At 54.7% G+C, this 23,801-nt stretch overlaps 2 protein-coding genes across 2 annotated transcripts in view; one reads left to right on the top strand and one right to left on the bottom strand.

Moving 5' to 3' along the window:
• Positions 1-2,922: 2,922 nt before the first annotated feature.
• LOC308578259 (carboxy-terminal kinesin 2-like) lies at positions 2,923-11,142 on the bottom strand. The gene is made up of 17 exons (XM_081178505.1): positions 11,098-11,142; positions 10,839-10,976; positions 10,569-10,683; positions 10,423-10,488; positions 9,247-9,288; positions 8,927-9,143; positions 8,637-8,835; positions 7,672-7,818; positions 7,461-7,592; positions 6,693-6,809; positions 6,070-6,243; positions 5,495-5,662; positions 4,185-4,323; positions 3,867-4,006; positions 3,465-3,538; positions 3,198-3,273; positions 2,923-3,018 (listed from the first exon to the last, which is right to left on the bottom strand). Exons 1-17 carry the CDS (start codon positions 11,113-11,115, stop codon positions 2,977-2,979), a joined length of 2,004 nt encoding a protein of 667 aa, XP_081034631.1. The 5' UTR covers positions 11,116-11,142; the 3' UTR covers positions 2,923-2,976.
• Positions 11,143-11,690: 548 nt separating this feature from the next.
• Positions 11,691-23,801, top strand: part of LOC308578152 (PHD finger protein 1-like) — a gene marked incomplete at both ends in the record, with an annotated part of 56,621 nt that continues 44,510 nt past the window's right edge. The window contains 10 exons of the mRNA XM_081178413.1: positions 11,691-11,880; positions 12,640-12,749; positions 12,851-12,882; positions 14,676-14,782; positions 15,197-15,292; positions 15,391-15,476; positions 15,565-15,713; positions 15,823-15,918; positions 16,014-16,082; positions 21,665-21,752. Coding sequence (XP_081034539.1) covers positions 11,691-11,880; positions 12,640-12,749; positions 12,851-12,882; positions 14,676-14,782; positions 15,197-15,292; positions 15,391-15,476; positions 15,565-15,713; positions 15,823-15,918; positions 16,014-16,082; positions 21,665-21,752 — 1,023 coding nt within the window. The remainder of the gene's footprint in view (positions 11,881-12,639; positions 12,750-12,850; positions 12,883-14,675; positions 14,783-15,196; positions 15,293-15,390; positions 15,477-15,564; positions 15,714-15,822; positions 15,919-16,013; positions 16,083-21,664; positions 21,753-23,801) is intronic.

The following is a 23,801-nucleotide window of genomic DNA, read 5'->3' as shown; positions in this document are numbered from 1 at the left end:
GAAGCGGACACGGAGCAATGGATCCAAACTACAAGAAAGAAGATTCCACCTCAACATTAGGAAGAACTTCCTGACAGTAAGAGCTGTTTGACAGTGGAATTTGCTGCCAAGGAGTGTGGTGGAGTCTCCTTCTTTGGAGGTCTTTAAGCAGAGGCTTGACAACCATATGTCAGGAGTGCTCTGATGGTGTTTCCTGCTTGGCAGGGGGTTGGACTCGATGGCCCTTGTGGTCTCTTCCAACTCTTCTATGATTCTATGCCCTCCCAAGAGGATGGTACGGGGTCTGTTTTCCAGCCTACTTAATACCCCCCCATGTGGATTCCTGACCAGATTGCCTCTGCACTCCCTAGAAGGAGGCGTTTCGACTGACCTGGCAACAATTGCAGGTGGGAGTTCCCAGAATTGGGGCAAAAATCAGTGGCCTCCAGAAAGGATACTGGCCCATTATTCTCCAGCCTCATGGAATCGGGGAGAGAAAATCTCTGGGGCAAGGGGGCTGATCTAGAACTTGAACCGCGTAATCAGACTCCAGGCAGTGGTAGAGATTGTTGCTAACACAACAGCCACGGCCCTTAGGTTAATTGCCACGCAATTGGATGAGACACGCGTTTCTCTCAGTCCGCTTAGCGTTGGACTTTCTCCTGGCGCAATATGGCGGCTTTTGTGCAGCGTTAAATCTCACGGGTGGGGCCTGTTGCTTTAACATCTCTGATCATGGTGAAGCCATTCGCAATTTGGCAGCAGGACTTGAAACAGTGGCCCATATTCCTACCGAAACCTGGGAGGGATGGGACATGTCATGGCTTGACTGGTTGCCAAACCTAGGATGGGTAAAAGGCCTGTTTTTGCTGCTGCTTGGCCCACTGTTCATCTTGCTAATTTTTTGCTTTTCTGTACCTTGCCTGCTGCAATGCTTGCATACAATGACACGCAATATGATTTCACGCATGCTTCGCCCCCAGATTATAGCTCTGACCCGAGTATATCAGCCTGTGCCTTCCTGGGACGAGCCTTGGAGGCTGCCCAAAATTGAGAGGTGTGGAATGAAGGGGTAGTTAGGGTTACCCCAGAAAGCCCTAAAAACTGTTTGTGAATTCCCCCCCCCCCCAGCCAGGCCTCGGCGTACGCATTTTAAAACTGCATTTTCCTCTAAGACAAAAAGCATGAGCTAAGCAGTCCTCTCTGTAACAAAAACGCTGTAACAAACCTACAGCTGAGAACAGTAAAGCCTTTCGCTTCCCAGATCCAAGATAACCTTGTCCTGGTACATTGACTTGCAACATACTTCCGGGAACAGAGTCAGAGAACGAAAAGCAACATTTCTATGTAAGAATCTGTGAAGGGGGAGAGGGAAGGAGGGGCTTTGGAGAACAGGATAAAAACCTGATGTAAAATACTTTTTGCTGCGGCCTGTCTTTTGTGAACTGAATCACACAGGTGCCTCTGCCCCCCCCCCCATGGCAGAATAAAACACTCTTTCTCTGGATTAACCCCTTGGTGTCGTTTGGCTCCTTTTGTCTCTGCTCGGGTGCAACAATTTTTCCTACCCATGGATTAAAAAGGCTACATACCAAGGAGAGCCTAATCCCATCCCCAAACTTGCCAAGGGGCCAGACATGCAAAGGAAGTTCTGTTTTACTTTGGGTGGTGGGACTTCAGAAGTGTTTGCCTATGCTAATCTAACACCTGGGTCTTGCCCTGACATGTCTGCTTATGCTGATGTTGTACCAAGGACTTGTCTGGACATGTTTGCCAAGGTTAACCCCTCCCCTTTGAACTGTATTCTGGGATATGGTGGGAAAGTTTTAAAAAGTCGCCACCCCATCCTCGGGGTTCCAAATTCCTCTTTGACCCTGTTGCGCAATAAACTTTGGTCTACAGCTATTTGCTCCGGTTGGTGGCTGGACTCCTCCTTTATTCTGGCTCTGCCCGACCGGTTGGGGGACTGAGCAGCCTCCCACCTAGATTCTTCCGTAACAGTATGTTGTTTGTTACTATGGTGTGTATTTTTGCTTGGATGAACCCCCCAACTCACAAACAAGCCCTGACACAACCAGCATGTTTTTCTCCTCTGAAACACAGCTAAACTTTTATCTCTTCGTACATAAGAACATAATAGCCTGTTCAGGAGTCTCTGGCGAGGTGCTGTGGCAGCTTTTTGCAGGAAGGAGTTCAACAGGAGTAGCCCATCTTTCCTGGCGGGCCATTTCTGCATGTTTTGGCCTTGCTAGCAAAGCCACATCATGCAAGAGTTGGTTGCTGAGAGCCCTTGAAGCCTCCTCTGACCACAAGGGTCTTACGGTTACCTACAAGGCTTTCCTGCCTCAGCCACAGTTAAAGTCCTCCCGTTGCCACAGGCTCCTTTCCAGAAGGGCCAAACTCAAGCTCAAGCCACCTATTTCCCTTACCCCTGAAGAAGAAGAAGAAGAAGAAGAAGAAGAAGAAGAAGAAGAAGAAGAAGAAGAAGAGGGGGAGGAAGAGGAGGAGTTTGGATTTGATATCCTGCTTTATCACTACCAGAAGGAGTCTCAAAGTGGCTAACAATCTCCTTTCCCTTCCTCCCCCACCAGAAACCCTCTGTGAGGTGAGTGGGGCTGAGAGACTTCAGAGAAGGGTGACTGGCCCAAGGTCACCCAGCAGCTGCATGTGGAGGAGCGGAGACATGAACCCGGTTCCCCAGATTACGAGTCCACTGCTCTTAACCACTACACCACACAGGCCACTGCACTGCTGCCAACGAAAGGGCAGGGAGGCTTGAGAGGGAGGAGACGCCCTGAAGTGGAGCCTGGGCACGCAGCTCACCGGAGGAAGACAGCAGAAAAAGCCAAATTCAGCAGTGGAAGAAGAAAATTTCAGAATATAAATGCAGACATATAAACATTTATTACAAAAAAAGTATCATGACTTTAGAAGACAAAAGAGTAAGAATGGGAGTCGCTATCCGAGACGCAGAAAGACCAGCCGCCTCCGCCGCCCTCACTTCCGCTTTGATGCTGTGCCAATGACACAGTCATTGACCTGCAAGGCAAGACCGGGCAGATTTGGGGGGCCAGAAACTGGTCCCCACAGCTGCTGCTGCCGCCACCTCCTCCATCCAGCTGCGGTCAGGATGCCCCTTCCGCAGAGGAGATTCTGCAAGCAGCCCAGAGAAAGGGACACCCCCGCCCCCCCCCCAGCCGGATGCTGCAGCCACTTACCTTTCTGGCAAAGCGAAGGGAATTGAGGGACTCGGCAAAGTTCTCCTCCGAGGGCGAGATGTTAACAAACATCAGCCTGGGGGGAAAGGCCAGAGGAGAGGGTGAGGAGAAACAGAGGCTGCCTCAAGGGGGGTGCATGGCCCCCCTGTCAGAGACCTCTGGGTTGAAAGGGGTCATCTAGCCCAACCCCCTGCGTTCCTGGCAGGACAGCGCAGACCAGGCCTCAAAGGGGAGGGGGAGCCATCAACTCCCTCCTTGCCGACTCACATCTTGGAATTGCCGCCTAAGGAGTTCTGGAGGAGGTAGGTCAGCTTGCTGTTCCGGTAGGGCACATGGGCCTCCTGCAAGGGGGCAAAGGAAGCGGACAAGGATGGGTGCAGGAGGGGGAAATGTGTGGGGACCCTCCTCCCCACTTAGGGCAGGCCGGTTCCGCCAGCATCATGAGGCTGTCCCATTCCCGATTGAATTGTAGAGTTGGAAGGAATCACAGCTCTAGAGCCCCCGATAGGTGGGCACCCCACACGTGAGACAGTGCTGGACGCCACATCCTCACCCTCGCAGAAGACCAGCGCACTGCGGGAGGCGGGCTGTGGGGCTGCAAAGGGCTGCCCCATGGCTGGCCAGGACTCCCCCCCCCGGAGGCACACGCGACCCCCCTCTCCCGCCTACCTTGTTGCTGAGGGCGGTGATGACCAGGCCCAGGTTGGAGAGGCTGCTGTTGATGGCCTGGGTCTCCTTGAGGCGGTCGCCGGTGGAGAGGGACCTGTCCAGGCGCTCACTGCCAGCCAGGTCCACCAAGCTCAGCACGGCTGCGGGGGGGGGGGGACAAAGGAGGGGTGAGGGTGGAGGGAGAAGGGGGGGGTGCTGGGGACCAGGGACCCACAGAGGGCCTGGCCTAGAAGAGGAGGGAGAGCAAGGGAGCGCCTCTGGGCCAGGGCAGGGACAGAGGCCTCCGGCGAAGGGGGTCGTGGGGCCGGCCACACTCACAGGAGGTGTGCAGCTCCCGGTTGGGGTTGTGGCCCTCGATGCGCAGCTGGAAGAGGCTGTGGCTGCGGGAAGAGCGCTCGTTGAGATTCGTCTTGGCCACTGAGCGGTTGGCTTTGGCTCTCTGGAGCAGCTTCAGGACCTGAAGGGGCAAGCGGGGGGCAGGAGGCGGAGAATGGCGGTCGGAAGGGACCCCAGAGATCCTCTGGCCCTAGCCAGCCCCAGGCAAACAGCGTGAAGAGGCTAGCCGGGCACATTCCCCCCCCCCGGCTATTGGCTACTTGCGACCAGACTGAGATGCCCGGGCGCCCGATGGCGTTGGACATCACCGCCTGGAGGGGAAGCCTGGGAATCCTCGGAGCAAGACTCTTTCCACACACGAGGACCTCGTCCTATAGAATTCTATCCGTTACACAATCAGAATGAGTATCAGGAACCAAAACGGTTTCTCTCAGCAGCCTGAGCAGGAGCAGTGAACAATGGCAGCTCCTTGTTCTCACCTGACTTCACTCCCCCGCTGCCCCCACTGCCCCACGCTCAGCTGCAAAGAATATTCTTATATTCTGAATGTACAGTTAAGAAAGAGAAGTTGGAATAGGCCAAGATATGTGGACTGCCCCAATCCCAGCTCAAGGTGGTCATCTGAACTGGCCAGATGTTTAACTGAGAATCAGTCAGTCAGTCAGGCCATCATTTGAAAAATAAGACTTTAGAACGCCTGGCCCCAAAATGGCAACGAGACATCCCATTTGGGTGAGTTTAAGCTTGGTTTAAGGAGCCGCTTGGTGCCTAGCCTCTACACTGGAGTTTCTACCATTGCCTGCAAATAGAAAGGGAAGCATGGGGGGGGGGGAGTTCTTCCTCTGGGAACTCTAGGGCAGGCAGAAGCCCCATAAGGAGCCGAGGGGCCAAGACCCAGGTGATCTGAGCTCTCCAGACAGGCAGGATGGCTCAGGCCTTCATGCAGAAGCCTCTCAGAGAACGGCACAGTCGGAGGGGAGCCCCCAGGGTCATCTAGCCCAACCCCAGATTCCTCCCTCTGCTCCTCCCCTCAGAGGCTTTGGATGCAGACACACTCTGGCTGCCTTGTCCCCAGACCAAGGCCCTAAAACGGGTCACAATGGGGCTGGTTCTCTGGCTTCTGCCTCTCCTCCACCCCTTGCAAGCAGGCTGGTGGCCGGACACAGTGCAGAGAGCGGGAGAAGAGTAGTGTTGGAAGGGGACCCCCAAGGGTCATCTACCCGACCCCCTGCACCGCTGGAACCCCCCAGGAAAATCCCAGACAGACAGCTGCCCCCCCCCCACCGCGGTACCTCTTGCTCCGAAGCAACGGGGACGTAGCAGAGGTTGGGAACGTGCAGCTCCTCCGTGCATTGGCTCACTCGCCGGATCTCCAGCTCAGAGCCCTGCTCAGGGCGCAACACCAGCAGGTCCCGCAGAGACTCATTGTAGATCTCCAGGAAGTTGGCAGTGAAATGGTACTGGGAGGAGACAGGCAGAGGGGCAGGATCAGACCAGGGAAGGCGGCTGGGGTGGCGCGTGCCCAGCCAGCACATCGCTCCCAGCTCAGACTCGGGGACCAACTGGCATGGCTATTCCAAGAGGAGGCTTCCAAAGGTGAGGCCCAGGAGTTCAGACAGGCCAGCCCTCGGGTGTTCAGGGGATCTTGTGAGGCTGAACGGAAGGCCCTGCAGAAAAACACTGGCGGTCTCACCATCCTGTGGGGTGGGTGAGGGTGAAGGAGGCAGCCCTCTCTCACCAGCGCCCTCTCTGGGAGCTCCCAAGCCCAGTGCGAAACCCCCCTGGCAATTGCAGCATGGCGAGTGAATGCAGCGGGGGTCTCCACCCCCTTTGGACACCTGCATCCGCTTTCCCTCTCTGCCCCCACCTTCCAGCCTTTGGCCTCCATCTCCCGGGCTTTCCTGAAGATCTGCTGCACTGCGCGGGGGATCATGCCGGCCGTGGAAGGGTCCTGGCAGTCGGGGCCCTCCATGGTGTACGTCTTGCCGCTCCCCGTCTGCCCGTAGGCAAAGATGCAGACGTGGTAGCCGTCCAAGGCCGACTGCGGGGAGGAAGGGAAGCCGTCAGGCTGGCGTCCACCAGACCCCACCTGCCCCCGGAGGGGGAGAGCCGCCCTATGTGGAATTTCCAGACCATCCTTCAGCCACGACTCACAGGACAAACCAGCCAAATCAGCCAGGGAATCATCCTCACGATCATCATCATCATACAGTGGCACCTTGGTTGTCGAACCGAGTCCGTTCAAAAACTAAGGCTGCCAAAGAATGTTGGGGAGTTGGAACACTTACTTCCAGGTTTTCAGCGTTCAGGGGCCAAAGTGTACGAGTACCAAGGTGTTTGAGGGCCAAGATACGACTGTACCATGCTCAACATAATAACAAACTAGAAGAACTGGGCCGCTTCCCCCCTTAATGTATTTATTCTATATATTTATTTGATTGATTTATGTGCTCTTCAGGGTGGTTGACAGAATAATATGCTTTTCCTTACCTGCACAAGCAGAGAGATCTCCTCAAAGACCTCCTCCTGGGAGCTGGACGGAGGGAAGACCTGGTCAAAGTTGAACTCATAGACAATGTCCTCTTTTCGCTCCCGACCAACGTGGGACTGGCAGAGAATCAAAGAATTGCAGAGTTGGAAGACCCACGAGGCTCATCTAGTCCACCCCCAAGCAAGACTTGAACCCACAACTCTGAGATTATGAGCCTCTACCGACTAAGTGGTGACAGGGGCCGCGTTCCCCCTTGGCCAGCTCTCCCGGGGCCACAATGCTCTCTCTCGCACACACACACATATCCTCCAGCTGGCATTGGGTCTGTTGGCCTTGGGCCGGCCATCAACATTTGGGTTTCTCCTGCTCCTGCAAAGGTCATTGCAGGAACAACACTGGCTTATTTGAAGAAGAAGAAGAGTTTGGATTTGATATCCCGCTTTATCATTACCCAAAGGAGTCTCAAAGTGGCTAACGTTCTCCTTTCCCTTCCTCCCCCACAACAAACACTCTATGAGGTGAGTGGGGCTGAGAGACTTCAAGAAGTGCGACTGGCCCAAGGTCACCCAGCAGCTGCATGTGGAGGAGCGGAGATGCGAACCCGGTTCCCCAGATTACGAGGCCACCGCTCTTAAGCACTACCCCACACTGGCTCTCGGCAGGCTTTGCAGCAGGTGGAGACTTCCTGACGTCCCCTGGCAACTGTGACAGCCCAAGATGCCACCAAGACTTCGACAACCGCCTTGTCCCCCCACCCCCAGACTGACCTCCTCCGCCTTGGATAAGACCAGGCTCTTGCTGTTGTCTGGCGGGAAGCGGAGGTGGCTCACCCCCTGTTTCTGGGCCTCCTTCTCGCTGCTCAGCAGGGGGCGCACGCGGCAGAAGACACGGATGTTGCCCTGGAGGGAGCGGGGAGTCGTCAGCACCCAGCCCCACAAAGGGTCCCCCAGTGCCAGCCCCCCACCACCACCGGCCCACCTTCAGCTCCTGGACGGCGTTGTGCAGGGAGCGCCGCTCCATCTCCGACTCGTGCTGCTTCTGCTCCAGCTGGGCCTTGTGTGCTGCCAGCGCCTCATTCTCCTGCGCCCGCCGGGCCAGGCTCTCCTGCGCCAGGCGCAGTTCCGCCTGCGTCAGAGAAACCCCAGGGCCAGTGAGGGACGGGCCACCTCAAACCCAGAGCCGCCCACCCGCCCTCTCAGCCAGGCAACAATTCAGGGAGGAGGCGGCAAATGCAGGCTTCCTCAGCTGGGAAAGGAAAAGCACCAGCAGGAACAGACACAGCAGAGGTTAGCACTTCCCCCAGACAGATATCTAGGGCCCTCTTGCGATGGATAGAAAAGGGACTTGTGTGAGAAACAGGGTGTGAGGCTGAGGAGAAGGGAAGCGCTTCCAGCGAGAGCCGAGAGGGATACACTTCTCTGTATGGGGGGGATTGAAGATTAAGATATAATTATGATAGAGGGCTAGACACATAAAATTTTGTGTTTTATTGCGATTATTACTATTACTGTTGTGATTTTTATTTATTTTCTTGCTTTTTCTCCTTATCTTCCCACCTTTTATTGCTTTTTTCTGTATTTCTTATTATCTTTTATTAAAAAATTCTTGTTTTCCAAGAGTGTTTGCAACATCTTTCTCTCATCTTATTATCTTTTTTAAAACTAGTTTGGTTTGTATTATATGTTGAAAATATTTAATAATTTTTTTAAAAAAACATTTTTTAAGGTATCTAGCTCTCTTTTCTGGGGCTGAGGACCCTTAACTGTGATCTTGAGTCTGGCATTGTGGAATCAGAAGGGTACCTACGGGACATCTAGTCCAACCCGCTGGAATGCAGGCGTCACAAGCGGATGTTGGCTAGTCCCAAGGATTCCTCGCCTCACCTTGGGATTCCAATCACCATTCAAGGGCGGGTGGAAGGGTCCCCAGCCCCCCCCCCTCACCTCTCTGGCCTCCAGCTGGGCAGCCAAATCCTCCTTGGCCTCCCTGGCTTTGCGGCCAGCGGTTTCCAGCTCCTGGATCGTCTGGCTCTGGCTCTTGACGGTCTCCTCCAGCTGCTGCTCCTGCTTCACCAGCTGCTCCACCCTCTGCCGGCTCTCTGTGGCCTGCGCTTGGCAGGTCTGCAGCTCCAAGGCCAGGGCACTGCCAAGAGAGGGTAGGGCAGAGGTCAGGTCCTGCTGCAGGAGGAGCAGACGGAGCCCGCCATGCCCTTCTCAGGCTGCTGCTCGCTCACCTGTTCTGCCCCTCCAGCTGCTGGTTGCGGGCCGTCGCCTGCTTCAGCTCCCCCTCCAGCTGGCTCAGCTGATGCCTCAGGGCCTCATTCTCCCCGGCCAGCCCCTGGGCCTTCTCCTTGTAGGTCCCCCCTTTGGCCCGCAAGTCGCTCACTTGCCCCTTCAAGTCCCAGGGGGCCCGCTTCTTCTCACCCCCGCCAGCAGCGGCAGGAGCAGCGGCTGCCAAGGGGAGAGGGAGAGAGAGAGGACAGTGTGAGGGTCCCGGTGGCGGCTCAAGGATGGCACGGGGGGGGGGCACCTCCCTCCCTTCTCTAGGCCTTACCTGGCTTAGGGGCTGCCGCAGCCACCGTCCGACGGGATCCTGCTGGGAAACAAGGAACGAGACATGAAGCAGTGAAAGGATTCCCAAGGGGACCCTGTCTCCCCTCCGTTGCTTCATGAAACATCTCCAAACAATAGTAATACTTCAAAACATAAAATCAGCAAGGAACTCAAGACAGATTAAAGCAACATATGTGGGGGTTCCCTTCCACGGATTGCGCCTAAAGTCAAAATCACGTATAGCTGAAATATGCTGGATTTAATGGTGGGCAGGATTGCCAGAGCATTTTCCCCAGCCCCTCTCCAAACTTTTTATATTGTTTCCTACACTGAATGCACACAAGTTAAAGGGGCACCAGATGCAGGATTACGGGGAACCCACATTCTACACATCTGAATCAGCTTGAAAAAACTAAAATGGCTTCAGCAGGTGCCAAAAAGAGTCCAGCAAAGATAGCTGCCTGGTGTTGTAAGAACATAACTGGATCAGGCCCAAGGGGGCCTGTCTAGCCCAGCATCCTGTTCTCAGTGGCCAAACAGTTTCCTGTGGGAAACCAGAGAGCAGGATTCAAGTCCAAGAGCCCTCTCCCCCTTTGTGGCTTCCAGCAACAGGTATCCAGAAGAATTTCTGCCTCCAGCCATAGAAGCAGAGCACAGACATCACGGCTAGTAGCCACTGATTGCCCTCTCGGATGTGCATCTGTTTAATCCTCTTGTAAAGCCATCCAAGTTAGTAGCTATCACTACCTCCTGTGGGAGGAAGTTCCATAGGTTAGCTATGCAATGCCATTGTTTTTTATACAGAGGTGGCTTGGTTCTCAAACTTCATCCGTTCCTGGAGTCCAAGACTCCAGAAACCATTCGCAAACCAAGGGACGGCTTCCGACTGGCTGCAGGAGCATCCTGCACTCATTCGGAAGCTGTGTCGGATGTTCAGCTTCTAAAAAACGTTCGCAAACTGGAAAGCTTACTTCCAAGTTTCCAGCGTTCAGGAGCCAATTTGTTCAACAACTAAGCCGTTTGAGAAGCAAGGTACCACTGTAATGGAAATCAATACAACAATATTTATAATATTTTTGAAAAATAACACGATGGGTGCTGCTCCTCTAAATGATCAATTCCTTACAGGTACGATATGGCACCCTTAACAGGGACGCTTCTGCAGCCCGCTGCCTACCTGTGGTGGACGGCCCTGCCACACCCGCAGTCCCCCGGGTCCGAGTGCTCGAGCGGCGGCGCCCCCCTGCCAAGAAAGCGGTGTTACAGCAAAGTCCAGAAGGGCTCCCCAGGTTCTGCCCCGCCCCCCCCCCGACCTGAGCTTACCGGCCTGGCGGTGGCCTCGGAGCGCAGGGGCCGCTGGCGGAGGCTTCGGAACGGAGGGGGCTGCTGTCACAGGTCCTCCCTGCTTGGTAGGCTCCAGGGGAGCCCGAGCCCGTTTCTGGAAGGAAGGAAAGGGCAGCCGCTTGTTATTCTCCAGGGCCAGGCTGGATGCCCCCTCACCGGTCCTATTCCACGTCCCTCTCTGCTGGAAATGGCAACGCCCCATTCGCACCCCCCCCCCATGCTGCAGAAGGGAGGGGCTTGGGAACTCACCCGGTCCACCTTGGGGGGCTCATTCTCATCGCTGGCCGGGCGCTTGAGGTGCAGCGCAGACACAGGGAGCCGGGAGGGGCCTTTCGGCAGCAGGAAACTTTTCCCCTCAGAGTTCATCTTCTGCTCCCGGAGTGGCAACTGAGGAAGGCCGCTGAGTTCATTTAATGAAGCATCTCAGAAGCAGGGTGGAGGGGGGGGGGAGTCGAAGGCCGAGGCAGGCAAGAGAGAGGCGCCCCCCCGGCCCCCGAAAGGGACTCACGGGAGGTGGACCATCCATCAGCTCCAGGCAAGGCCTTCGGGGAGAAGCCAGTGGGAGGCCAGTAAGGAAATGAAGCCCAGCCTGCAAGGTCAAAGGAGGCCCGGCTAGTCCAAATGGCCCCCAGCACCGAGATAGGCTGCCTCTGGGCCGGGAGGCAGCAACCCTTTCCCGCAGGGGGCCGGTCCGCTGTCCCGCAGGCCCTGGGGGGGCCGGACTACACGGGGAGGGGGGGGAAGAGAGCGAATTCCTCTGCCCCGCAAAGAAGCCAGAGATGCCTTTTCAAGGAAAGGACACCTTCTGCGCATGTCCAAGGGCGCTGATTGCCGGGCCCTCCGCGGGCCGGAGGGAGAAGGCGACGGGGGCCGGATCCGCCCGCGGGCCTCAGGCCGCCTCCCCCCGATCTGCTGGGGCTTGGCTGGTCCCCCCTCCCTCCCGCCCGAGGAAGGGGCCCCTCTGCCCTCTGCCCGCGCCCCGAGGCCTCACCGGCGCCCCTCCGGCTCCTCCGCCTCGCCCTCCGTCTCCCTCTCCGACCCAAACGCCGTCGATTTAAACAGACAGCTCCCGTCCTCCTCCGCGGCGCCGCCCGGCAGCCAATGGCCAGGCGGCGAGAGGAGGAGACCAATCCGCGCTGCCCGTCGCGCGGGCCGGACCCGCCCTCTTCGTCTTACGCCCACGGCTCCGCCCCCAAGTCCCTCCTTGGCGCACGGCCCGAGCGGAGGACGCACTGCGCACGCGCGCCGCGAGCCCGCCTCCGCCGGAAGGAGCGTCGGCGGGAGGGCGAGCGTGAGTGCGCGCGCGCGCGTGCCGCAGGCGGCCCCGCCCCTCCCTGGCAACGGCCGCGGCGCGCAGGGAGCGGGCGGGGGGGCGGGCGGGGGCGGGGCCTGCGCCGGAGGGGCGGGGCCAGGGAGATCTAGGGGGAGAGAGATCAATGTCTAGGGAGATCAATAAACAAACGGGAGGGGCCCCCCGGGGGAGGCCGGCGGAGCGCGCCTTGGCCACCGGGGCAGCAGCTTCCCCCGTTGAACACCCGCCTGCCCCTCTGCGCAGGTGGGGCGGGGCCTGGAGGGGGGGACCCCGAGTGACCCTGGCCCCTTTCCCCTCCCCCCCATGAAGGGGGATCGGGGGGGGGCCTGAGGCAGGGGGGGGCACACAGGGACGCTGCAGCGGGGCGATCCCCTTGGAGGGGGGCCGGGGGGTCCTGGCATTGGGGGGACCCCCGGGCGCTGCCACGGTCTTTCCCCCGCTGCCCCCCCCAGCCCGGCGGGGGCGTGGCGGGCCCGGGTGGGGGCGCTGGGGGGGGGCTGGGCCGCCCGGCCCTCGGCATCCCCCCTGGCGGCCCCCCGCTCCGGCTGCTGCGTCACTGGCGCTCGGCGGGAGGCTGGAGCCGCCGAGGGTCCCGCTCCGCCGCCCCTGAGACCCCCCGCCCCCCCGCGGCGAGAGGGACCCCCAGAGCGGAGCCGGCAAGGGGGCGCCCCCCGCCCCTCCCCCGCCTCGGCCCGCCTGACCCGGACCAGCGCCCGCCTGACCTCGGGGCCCTGGAAGCGGCCGGCGGCCGGCAGCGGAGGGGCGCCCCCCTCGCCCGGCTGGCCCCGCTTCTGGGAGGGCCAGGATGTCCTGGCGCGCTGGACCTCTACCTGGGCACCATCAAGAAGGTCAGTGGCTGCCCCTCCCCTCGGGGGGGGGGGCAGGGGGGTCCGCCCCCGTCCCCCCCCGGCTGGGGGTCTCTGCTCACCCCCTCCGCCCCCCCCCGCAGGTGGACCCCCTCCGGCAGGTGTGCCTGGTGCAGTTTGTTTTTTTTTTTTTTAAATATTTTTATTGGGTTTTCACATTTTATATAAACACAAACAACACACCAAAACAAACATAAAAAACAACGAACAAGAATAGTTCCCGAAAATCTTATTTTCTAACCCTAGTCCTTGACTTCCCCCCGCCCCCTCCCCTGCATCCCTATTCCCAAACTTATGTCAGCAAGTTGGCATTTCTTCCATCTTAATATTAGTCCTTTTATAAAAAACAAAAATAAATTTTCCCTAAGTTGGACCCCAATTCTCTTCCCTCGATTTCTCATTTTTTCTTACATAATTTTCTTAATACTAAACCCCCTGGTCTTGAGTGTTGTTTAAATTTGATACTTCCCTCCCTCCCCTCCCCGCTTTGCGTCCTTTCCCGAGACATGTCCAAATTAACAGTTTTTAGCCTGGATTCCGGATATCCGAGGCTCTCAATTCTCTTTTAGTCCCTCTCCGCCGGTTTTGTTGGTAGTCCTTTTTGTCTGTCATCGAGTCTCGAAAGATTTCCTTAACAATCAATCCAATCAGTCCATAGTCTCTTCCCATATTTAAAGACAACTGCTGAGGAATTTCCACAAGGCCTAAGTCTTGCTGATAGTCAAAATCAAAGTCTATGTGGAGGCCCCAATTGTACTTCTTTATTTCGAGCTCCTGAATTCCATAAAGTCCCAGGGCCTCCACTTTCATCTTCTGTATCTTTCGTAGGCTTAGAGTGGATTTAATCCGATAGTCTCCTTGCTTGTGTTCTCCAGATGTCAGCTTCTGGTTAGTACTTTCCCAGATGACTTGTTCTCTTTCTTGTTTTGTCTTCTCCTCTTCTTTGTTTATTGTTTCAAATTCAGCTGTGGGTTCTTTCTCACTCAGGCCCTCATTACTTTCAGCAGAACTACTTGTTTCCAAATCCAAGGTCGTCAATTGTTTACTCATAGCTGTAGTCTGCTCCTGTAGGGTTCCCACCAGTGAGAACATTCTTTCGATTTCTCTCAGTATCTTTCCACCCACAGCCATTGTAATTCCACAGAATTCCCCCTAGAGGGAATCTGGTTACTGAGTAACCTTTTCTCCAACAATCCTCTGTCCTATTATTGTTTCTTTGTTTCTCAAAATTTTAGTTCAATTGTAACTCCTTTTAATCCGGAGAGGTCTTAAACAGCAATTTTTTTCACTATTAATAGTCCATTTGACAGCTTTTGACAGCTGTCAAATTCTGCTCCTCTATACAGGCTCCAAAGCAGGTCGCTCCCGGGCCCGGGAGGGAGGGTTGTTTACCACAAAACAAAGACTCTTCCAACACTCCACTCTCCTGCTCAAATTTACCTTTCTAAATCTTGGAAGTTACTGTCTTTTTAAAACTCACCCTTTACAGGGTAGGCACTCCAGCTTAGTTCTTATTTCGTTGCTCTGGATCGTCTGCAAGGGGGGGGGTGGGGACTTCCTTTTAGCACACCCCCCGGTCGTCTCAAATTCAAAAGGTAAAAGTTTTAAAGTTCAGTTCCAAATTACTCACGGGTTCTTTTTTCAGTCCGAATTTCAAGGAAGGAAGTCAGCGCTCTCCAGTTATGGCTCGCGGCTTCGCTCAGCGGCGGTAGCGGTCGACTCTCAGTGCCACGCCGTCCCCTGTATCCCCTCCGTAGCCTTTAAAAAGGCTCATTGCGAATCAGGGGGGGCGCTTAAGGCACCCGCCGAGTCTTCAGTCCGCAGGCTTCCGCGCCTGCGGTTTTTAAGGGTCCCCGTGTCGCCGGCACGGCAAAGACCCATCCACCGCTGAGCCGATTCCCTCCGGAGCTCGGAGGGAATCCGCCATTTCCCGATCGCGCCAACCCGGAAGTTGTGCCTGGTGCAGTTTGAGGACGACTCCCAGTTCCTCGTGCTCTGGAAGGACATCAACCCAGGTCAGTGGGCAGTGAAGCCCCCCACCCCCACCACCCCCACTTTGGGGTCCCCCCCCCAGTCTCCGCCCCCTGCAGGCCTGGCTGCTCCCCACCCCCCCACCCCCCGCCTTGTTCTGTAGGGATGACCCCAGTGCAGAGTTCACCTGTGGAACTCCCTCCCACTGCCGAGATATCAGTGGTTCTGAAGGGCCGGTTCCTGGAAGCCGCTTTTTTTGGGGGGGGCATTCCCTGGCTCCCCAGGGTGAGGCGGGGGGGCTGGATCAGAGGATCCCATCCAGAAGACACTTCTTATCTCCCGATGGAGCCTCCACCTCCAGAGGCAGTCTATCTTGCTCCTGAGGCTCTTGGGGCAGGAACCCAGCTGCCCTGGGGGGGGGACTGGCCCCTCACGCCCCCCCCTGCCTTTTCTCCTAGCGGCTGTGCCTGGGGAGGAGCAGTCCTGCTGCGTGTGCCACTCGGAGGCCGTGAGCCCAGACAACCGGCTGGTGCGGTGTGAGAAATGCAGCCACGGTGAGTCCGCCAAAGGAGCCCCACAAGCTGCCCCTGGTTCCCCGTTCTCCCCCCCACTGCCCCACTGATGACCCTCCTTCCTCTCCCCCCCCCCGCAGCCTACCACCAGGAATGCCACCTGCCCCGGGTGCAGAGCGATGGGGCCTGGACGTGCCGGCAGTGTGTCTTTGCTGTGGCCACCAAGGTAAGTGTGGTCTCCTCTGCCCCCCCCCGAGGTCCTCTGTCCCAGCCCCGCGCACTGACTCTGCCCCACGGCTTTCCTCCTTCTGCAGCGGGGCGGCGCCCTCAAGAAGGGGCCCTACGCCAAGGCCATGCTGGGCATGAAACTGGTCCTGCCCTACCAGCTGAAGACCCTGGAGTGGGACGCTGAGCACCTCGCCAACCGCCAGCAGTGCTACTGCTACTGCGGGGGCCCCGGAGAGTGAGTCTGCCCCCCCCGGAAGAGGGGGGCTTGTGGGGAGGAGGGAGGGCGCCTCTGGAACCGGAGGGGGGCGCTCAGCTGACCGGCCCCCTCTCTCCCTCTGCCTCAGGTGGAACCTGAAGATGCTGCAGTGCCGCGGCTGCGCCCAGTGGTTCCACGAGGCCTGCACCCAGTGCCTCAGCAAGCCGCTGCTCTACGGGGACAGGTGAGGGGCAGCCCTGGGTGGGGGGGGGAGGGTGGGGGTCAGAGGGCGAGGGCATCTTGTGACTGACCCCCCACACACCCGGCTCCACCCGGCAGGTTCTACGTCTTTGAGTGCTGCGTCTGCACGGGAGGCCCAGAGAGCGTCCGGCGTCTCCCCCTGAGATGGTGAGGGGGCGCTTTGGGGCGGCAGGGGGGCATGAGCACAAGAAAGCAATGCAGCGGCCTGGCCCCAGACTCGGTCACGGGATCGGGGCCCCCGTTGGGCAGGACGTCCCTGCATCTTGGGGGGCTGGACTGGATGACCCTCGGGGTACCTGCCAACTGTGATTCCATATAAAAGCAGCTTAAAGAGAGCCAAAGGAAGGTGGGTCCTTAAAAAAACAACAACCCCACATCTGGAGTGTATCCGGATCCACTTGGGCCCTTTAATTAACAGCTTCCTGCTTCTCACTTGATTTCCTAATACTCCGCTTGGGATAATTGGGACACTTAGAATAAGTCGGTCAGAATTCAGCAGCTGATCTGGAAAGCGAAGAGAGAGCAGAAGGGGGAAGGAGGTTTTGGCGCCAGAGCGAAGGAAGCCGCCACCTCAAGGGCCAGGAGGCACCGGGCGGGAGTGGGGGGCCGGGAGGGTGGGGGGCTGCGCTGGCTGCGCTGAGGGATTCCCGCCTGCCCCCCCCCGCAGGGTGGACGTGTCACGGCTAAAACGGCCGCTGTTTCTTTAATGCGAATAAAGCTGGGTCAGCATGACTCAGCGGTCTGAACCAAGTTGTATATATAAGTGAGAAATGTTAGTTTGGGCTGTGGCTGGTGTTTGGGTTGGTTGGTGCTGGTGTGTATAGTTATTCAGTCATGTTTTGCACAAAGACTTTTAAGAATAAAACTCTGCAAGGATATTCCCGTGGACTCTTTTTGTGACGACAAGGAGTCTGAGAAGATAAAGGGAGGTCAGAACCCTTTCCTTCTTTTTTTTGCTTTCTACAAACACTGACAGGTTATGGGCCCAGTGTTTCTGAGCATGTGCAGAGTGCAAAACGACTAACAGCATTTCAGCAAAGAGCTGGTGAGTCCTGGTGGTGTACGGAGACAGTGGCTGTGCGTTGGAGCAGTTGGTGGCAAGCTGTAACTGTCTGCAGCGACGCTGGAGCGGCTAGGATCTGAGGATCAGGAAAGCACTCAGCGTCAGCTACTGGAACAGTTTGAACTGCTAGAGGACCACAGCAGGCGACTCACAGAGCGGCTACACCAGTTGCAGAGCCAGGCGGGACTTGAGGGTCAACAGAGGCAGCAGCTAGAAGCCGGTGAGTGCCAGCCAGGACCATCCAGTTGGACTCTAAAGAGAGAGTCAGGAGAGATTGCTGGAGGCCCCACAGAAGGGGCTCAGCAAGCACCAGCAGAGATGGCAGATTTCCAGTCTTCCCAAGTTGTAAATATTGGGGGAGGCATCCCTTTTGAACTTCTCTCAGAAAGCAACTGGCTGAGTTGGTCAATTAAAATGCAGCAGTTGTTAAGGAGAGATGGACTATGGGACTGTGTTGAAACTGAGGTTTTGAGAACTGACTCTGCTGAGAAAAAACGGCTGGATGAAAGGGCCCGTGCCCAAATTATGCTGTGTTTGAGAAACTCTCAGTTATTGCATGTAGCAAATGCCAGCACAGCATTTGAGTGCTGGAATTTATTAAGGGCAATGCATGTCAGAGAAACTGCCGGAACTATCATTTCTCTGACCAGAAGGCTGTTCAGGACTGTTATGAAGGAAGGTGAGAGTTTGGCAACTCATCTTCAAATGCTGAAATCTCTGTTTCTTCAACTACAGCAGAGAGGTAAGCGTTATGATGAGACTGACCAAACCTACATTATCCTTTCAAGTTTGCCTGAAAGCTGGTTGCCTGTGATTAACAGCATGGAGAGTATGCGTCCCCGAGATCTGACCCTTGAGTATGTGGTTGGCAGATTGACCGAAGAAGCAGAAAGAAGGTCAGATAGGCAGGCTGAACTCCAAGAGCGGAGGAGTTACAGCCGAGGGGGCCAGCAGCAGAATCTGCCAATGGAGCAACGCCAAGGTTTGGACTTGGCCATGGCGGTGAGGAGATGCTATAGATGCAACCAACCCGGGCATCTCCAACGTCAATGCAGGGCAAGACTTCCAGGAGACGACATGGAGCAGAGACAGCAATCGACGCAGAAACGTAAGCAGAAGGGGTTCTCTTCAGGGAAGAAGAACACGCGTTCTACTCAGTTTGTGTCTGCATTTTCTAGGGAGGAGAGAAAGATACCTCGAGGAACATGGTTGCTGGACTCTGGCAGCAGCAGGATTATCTGCAATAGTCAGGAGGACTTTAAGACCCTGGAGAAGCCAGCTGATGGAAAAGACTCAATTTATCTTGCTGATGGTCGTAGAAGCAAGATTGATGGCCAGGGAACATGTTTCCTGCAGTGCTTGAACACTACTCTACCAGAGACTCTGTTTATCAGCAGTTTGGACTATTGTTTACTGTCTGTAAGCTGTTTGATTAATGCAGGGTATAGTGTTAAGTTCACGCAGGATGGCTGTCTGATAAAGAATGGAACTCAGGTATGTGGCCATGCAAAGTTGGAAAATGGGTTATATGTAATGCAGGACAAGCCTGTTAAAGCAGCCCAGGTGGTTCAGGATAATTCGCCAGTTCATAAGGGGTGTGTACATCAACTGCACAGAAAACTGGGTCACGCCAATTTCCGTGTGCTTTCAGAGATGCAAAAGGTGTGCAAGAACCTAAAAGTAAATAGCTGTAACTGTTTTCTAGATTGCAATGTATGTAAAATGGCCAAATCTAAGAGGAAGCCTGTGGCTTCTAAAAGCGACAGAGTATCTAAAGAGGTTTTAGAACTTGTCCATTGTGACGTGATAGGCCCTTTTCCACAGAAGACTGAAGGGGGCGCCAGATATGTTTTTCTGGTAATAGATGACAAATCACGTTTTAGTTGGCTGTTTTTGTTAAAGCAGAAATCTGAGTGTTTCCCCACATTCAGAGAATGGGTTGCCCAAGCTGAAAAGCTCTTCGCTCGGCCTGTTGTGCAGCTGCAAACAGATAGGGGCGGAGAATTTCTGAACAAACAATTTGGGACATGGTTGCGACGTAAGGGGATCACTCACCGTTTGACTAACCCTTATAGCCCTGCTGAAAATGGTCTGTGTGAAAGATGTGGGGCTGTGATACAGTCAGTAAAGGACTGCCTGCTAGTGGATGCAGGATTGGGCCACAACCATAGGCTGTGGGGCGAGGCTTTTCTGACCGCGAACTTTTTGATTAATAGAACCTGGTCTAGCTCTATAAAAGATATTCCATATTGTGTGTTGTTTGGGAAAGAACCAGAGTGGACAATGCTCCATAATTGGGGTTCTTGGGCACATGTAAATATCCCCAAAGCTCAGCGCCAGAAAGGGGGCGCTAGAGCACAGAAACTGCGGTTTGTGGGATATCAGTCCTATGGCAAAGGGTGGCGTTTCAATTTACGCCCAGGACGCGTGGTTCTGTCACGAAGCGCAGACTTCGCTGACCAGGACAGATGGACTGCGATCCATGCCAACCCTGACTGCCTACTGCCCCTGCAAGTAAGAGAAGAGGCTTCTTCTCAGCCATTGGCAACACAGGAGCAGAATGAGGAGGAGGCACAGATTTCCCCAAAAGATGTGGCAATAGATAATACTTCTCTAGAGGAAGAGGAAGAAGAGCCAGAGATAAGGGGGGAAGAAGAAGTAGTTGTACCTAAGCGCTCCCAGCGTTCAAACAAGGGTGTACCTCCTCAGCGTTTGACCCTAGGAGGAGTGAGAGTATGCAATGTGAGTTGTGTGGAACCACAAAGTTATAATGAAGTCTTAGACTTACCCCCTGGGGAACGTGCTTTGTGGGAACAAGCTATGAAAGAAGAAATGGACTCTTTTAAACGTAACAAAGTGTTTGAGGTCATAATGCCGCCACCTGGTGGCAGAGTGGTCACATGCAAGTGGGTTTACAAAAGGAAAACCCTTGCATCTGGGGAACCACGTTTTCGAGCCAGATTAGTAGCCAGAGGGTTCACTCAGATTAAAGGGGAGAGTTATGATGAAGTGTTTTCTCCCACGGTAAAGAGTGAAACTTTTCGTTTAATGCTTTCCATTGCTGCTGTAAGACAACTAGCAGTGCACCATTTTGATGTTGATGCTGCATATCTGCATGCAAATTTAGACCATGAAGTGTTAATGAGACAACCCCCTGGGTTTGAAGAGGAGAATGGTGCAGTCTGGCGTTTGAGAAAGGCTGTTTATGGTCTCAAACAAAGTGGAAGGTGTTGGAACCAGTGTTTAAATGAAGCCCTTGTAAAACTTGGTTTTAAAAGGAGTGTGGCTGATCCATGCCTGTACACCAAGGGGACAGGCAACAAATATCTAATGCTCTTAGTCTTTGTTGATGATTTGCTTGTGGCAGGGAGTTCCACAGATGAGATCCAGAAGCTCACAAGTCAACTAGAAAAGAGGTTTAAGCTTAAAGCCTTGGGGCCTGTAAGCAATTACTTGGGAGTAGAAGTAAGGCAGGAAGCTGATGGAAGCTTCCTATTGAGTCAGAAAGAGAAAATTCTTCATTTAATAGAGCAGTTTGGCATGGAAAACTGTAAGCCAGTTCAGACTCCCATGACACCAGATTTCCCAAAGACACTGTGTGATGATGAATTTGATCAGCCTGAATTGTATCACTCAAAAATAGGATCACTGTTGTATTTAAGCCAGTGGTCAAGGCCAGACATTGCATGTGCTACAAATGTTCTGAGCCAACGTGTATCTAAACCCAGTACTGCCGATTGGTGTGCTTTGAAAAGGCTTATCAGATATCTAAAGGGGACATTAAATGCATGTTTAAAGATATCTAGTACACAAGATGAAAAACTAGAAGTATTTGTTGATGCGGACTGGGGAAGCTGTGTAGCTACTAGAAAATCTACAAGTGGAATGGTTATGATGTTTGCCAATTCCATAATTGGATGGAGGTCAAAGAAACAAGGATTTGTTGCGACCTCATCCTGTGAGGCAGAATATGGGAGCCTGTCGCTAGCATGCAAAGAAATCATGTGGTTTATACAGATACTAAAAGATCTAGATTGTAAAGTAGATTTGCCTATCCAAGTGTATGAAGATAGCCAATCGTGCATTGCATTAGCGGGCTCGGAAATAATGAAATCCGCATCAAAACATATTGCTATCCGTCATGCGAATGTGAGAGATTGTGTACAGAATGGGGTAATCAAACTGGAGTACTGTCAATCACAAGATAATATTGCTGATTTGTTTACCAAGCCTTTGCCAGCAACATGCCATAATGAATTGATGACAAAACTGGGTTTATGTATATAATGTATTGTTTCTGTTGGGGTTTTTCGCATTTAAGAAACAGAAGGGGTGTCACGGCTAAAACGGCCGCTGTTTCTTTAATGCGAATAAAGCTGGGTCAGCATGACTCAGCGGTCTGAACCAAGTTGTATATATAAGTGAGAAATGTTAGTTTGGGCTGTGGCTGGTGTTTGGGTTGGTTGGTGCTGGTGTGTATAGTTATTCAGTCATGTTTTGCACAAAGACTTTTAAGAATAAAACTCTGCAAGGATATTCCCGTGGACTCTTTTTGTGCCGACAAGGAGTCTGAGAAGATAAAGGGAGGTCAGAACCCTTTCCTTCTTTTTTTTGCTTTCTACAAACACTGACAGGACGTAGCCCACCTGGTCCTCTACCACCTCAGCATCTGCTGCAAGAAGAAGTACTTTGACTTTGAGCGCGAGATCCTGCCCTTCGCCAGCGAGAACTGGGACAGCCTCCTGCTGGGCGAGGTGAGAGGCCGGTGGGTGGGGGGAGGGATCCTGGGGGCAGGAGGAGAAGAGGGGGGGGGCGAGACTCCGAATCTCAGGGTTGTGGGTTCGAGTCCCAGGCGGGGCAAAACATTCTTGAATTGCAGGGGATGGGACCCGATAAAAGTCTAGGATCCCTTTAGTGTTGGGGATTGGCCGTGTGTTTTAAAATTCATCTTGTTTGTTTTTGCCCAGTTCTCTAATCTGTCAAGGTCGTTTTGAAGTGTGATCCTGTCCTCTGGGGTGTTAGCCACCCCTCCCAGTTTGGGGTCATCTGCAAATTTGATCAGGATGCCCTTGAGTCCATCATCCAAGTCGTCGATAAAGATGTTGAATAAGACCGGGCCCAAGACAGAACCCTGTGGCACCCCACTAGTCACTCTTCTCCAGGATGAAGAGGAACCATTGATGAGCACCCTTTGGGTTCGGTCAGTCAGCCAGTTACAAATCCACTGAGTGGTAGCATAGTCAAGACCGCATTTTACCAGCTTCTTTACAAGATCATGGGGCACCTTGTCAAATGCCTTGCTGAAATCAAGGTAGGCTACATCCACTGCATTCCCTTCATCTACCAGGCTTGTAATTCTGTCAAAAAACGAGATCAGGTTAGTCTAACATGACTTATTTTTCAGAAATCCATGCTGACTATTGGTGATCACAGCATTCCTTTCTAGGTGCGCACAGACTGTTTGCTTAATGATCTGCTCCAGAATCTTCCCTGGTATTGATGTCAGACTGACTGGGCGATAATTATTTGGGTCCTCTCTTTTCCCCTTTTTGAAAATAGGGACAACATTTGCCCTCCTCCAGTCTGCCGGGACTTCGCCTGTTCTCCAGGAATTCTCAAAGATGACTGCCAGTGGTTCTGAGATCACATCTGCCAGTTCTTTTAATACTCTTGGATGCAGTTCATCTGACCCTGGAGACTTGAATACATCTCGTTTCTCTCTGATCGGGGACAGAGGGTGGCGCTTGGGGGGGAATTGTCATCGCGTCACTCCTTGGTGTGTGGAGTGCCTCAGGGTGCGATTCTCTCCCCGATGCTTTTTAACATCTTTATGCGCCCCCTCGCCCAGCTTGTCCGGAGTTTTGGGCTGGGCTGCCATCAGTATGCTGATGACACCCAACTCTATCTGTCAGGGCTGCCACTCAGTCCCAGCTCACATAGGACCACGTTAGCCAGCGTTCCGGTTAAAAGAGTCTTTATTGGATTACAGGTTCCATTTCCAAACTGCAATGTGCAGCCCTACTTCTTCTAGGTCAGACCGGCGAAGACCCGTCTGAGTCTCCGCCTCTAGCACACCAGCTTAATACCCTAGCCTTGCTCCACCTCCTGCGCCTTTCCTTCCGTCTCTGGGTCCTTCTGCCCCCCGGGGTCTCTTCTTTCCTACTCTCTTCTGACGCGGATCCCCCTGACCCTTCCGCCTCCTTGCGGCGGGCTTTGGGACCTGGCTCACTCTCTGGGCTGCTTACTGCGCCAGCTTCCGCTACATTTGAACTTGGCGCGCGCGCCCAACTCTCTACCTTCCTCTTGATCGTTTCGTCGCTCCCCGAGGTGGGCGTGACTACTCCTGACTCATGCCCTCCCTCCTTCTGAAAGCCTCCGGAACCCGATATCTGGTCCCCTTTCTCCCCGCTGCTCCCGGCTGGGCACGTGGGTCCCGATCTCCAACTGCTGCTCTCTGATCCCTCTCTGGACCCTTCTTCCTGGGGTGTCCCCCTGCTTTCCCCCCTTGCTCTGACCGCTGGCGCTCCCTTCTGGGAATCCTCGGACTCACTGGACAGGCTCGGTGATCTCGGGTCGTCATCCCCACTCATCTTTCCTTCGTATTCCTCCCCCTCGCTCTCTGTCTCCTCCCTTCTCTGCGTCTCTGCTCCTGAACCCCTGACATCCATCCCCCCTCGAAGCCCCCCTTCCCCCCCTCCCCGCTTTCAAGGGTGGTTGCTGGGTGCTCCATCATCACAGGAGTGAATGCCGGATACAGTTCGCTCCTCGTCGCTGGCCGCCAACTGAAGACCTCCGAGTCTTCC

This window comes from Podarcis bocagei (assembly GCF_964188305.1).
Source record: "Podarcis bocagei genome assembly, chromosome: W".
NCBI lineage: Eukaryota > Metazoa > Chordata > Lepidosauria > Squamata > Lacertidae > Podarcis > Podarcis bocagei.
This window is presented reverse-complemented; position numbering and strand designations above follow the sequence as displayed.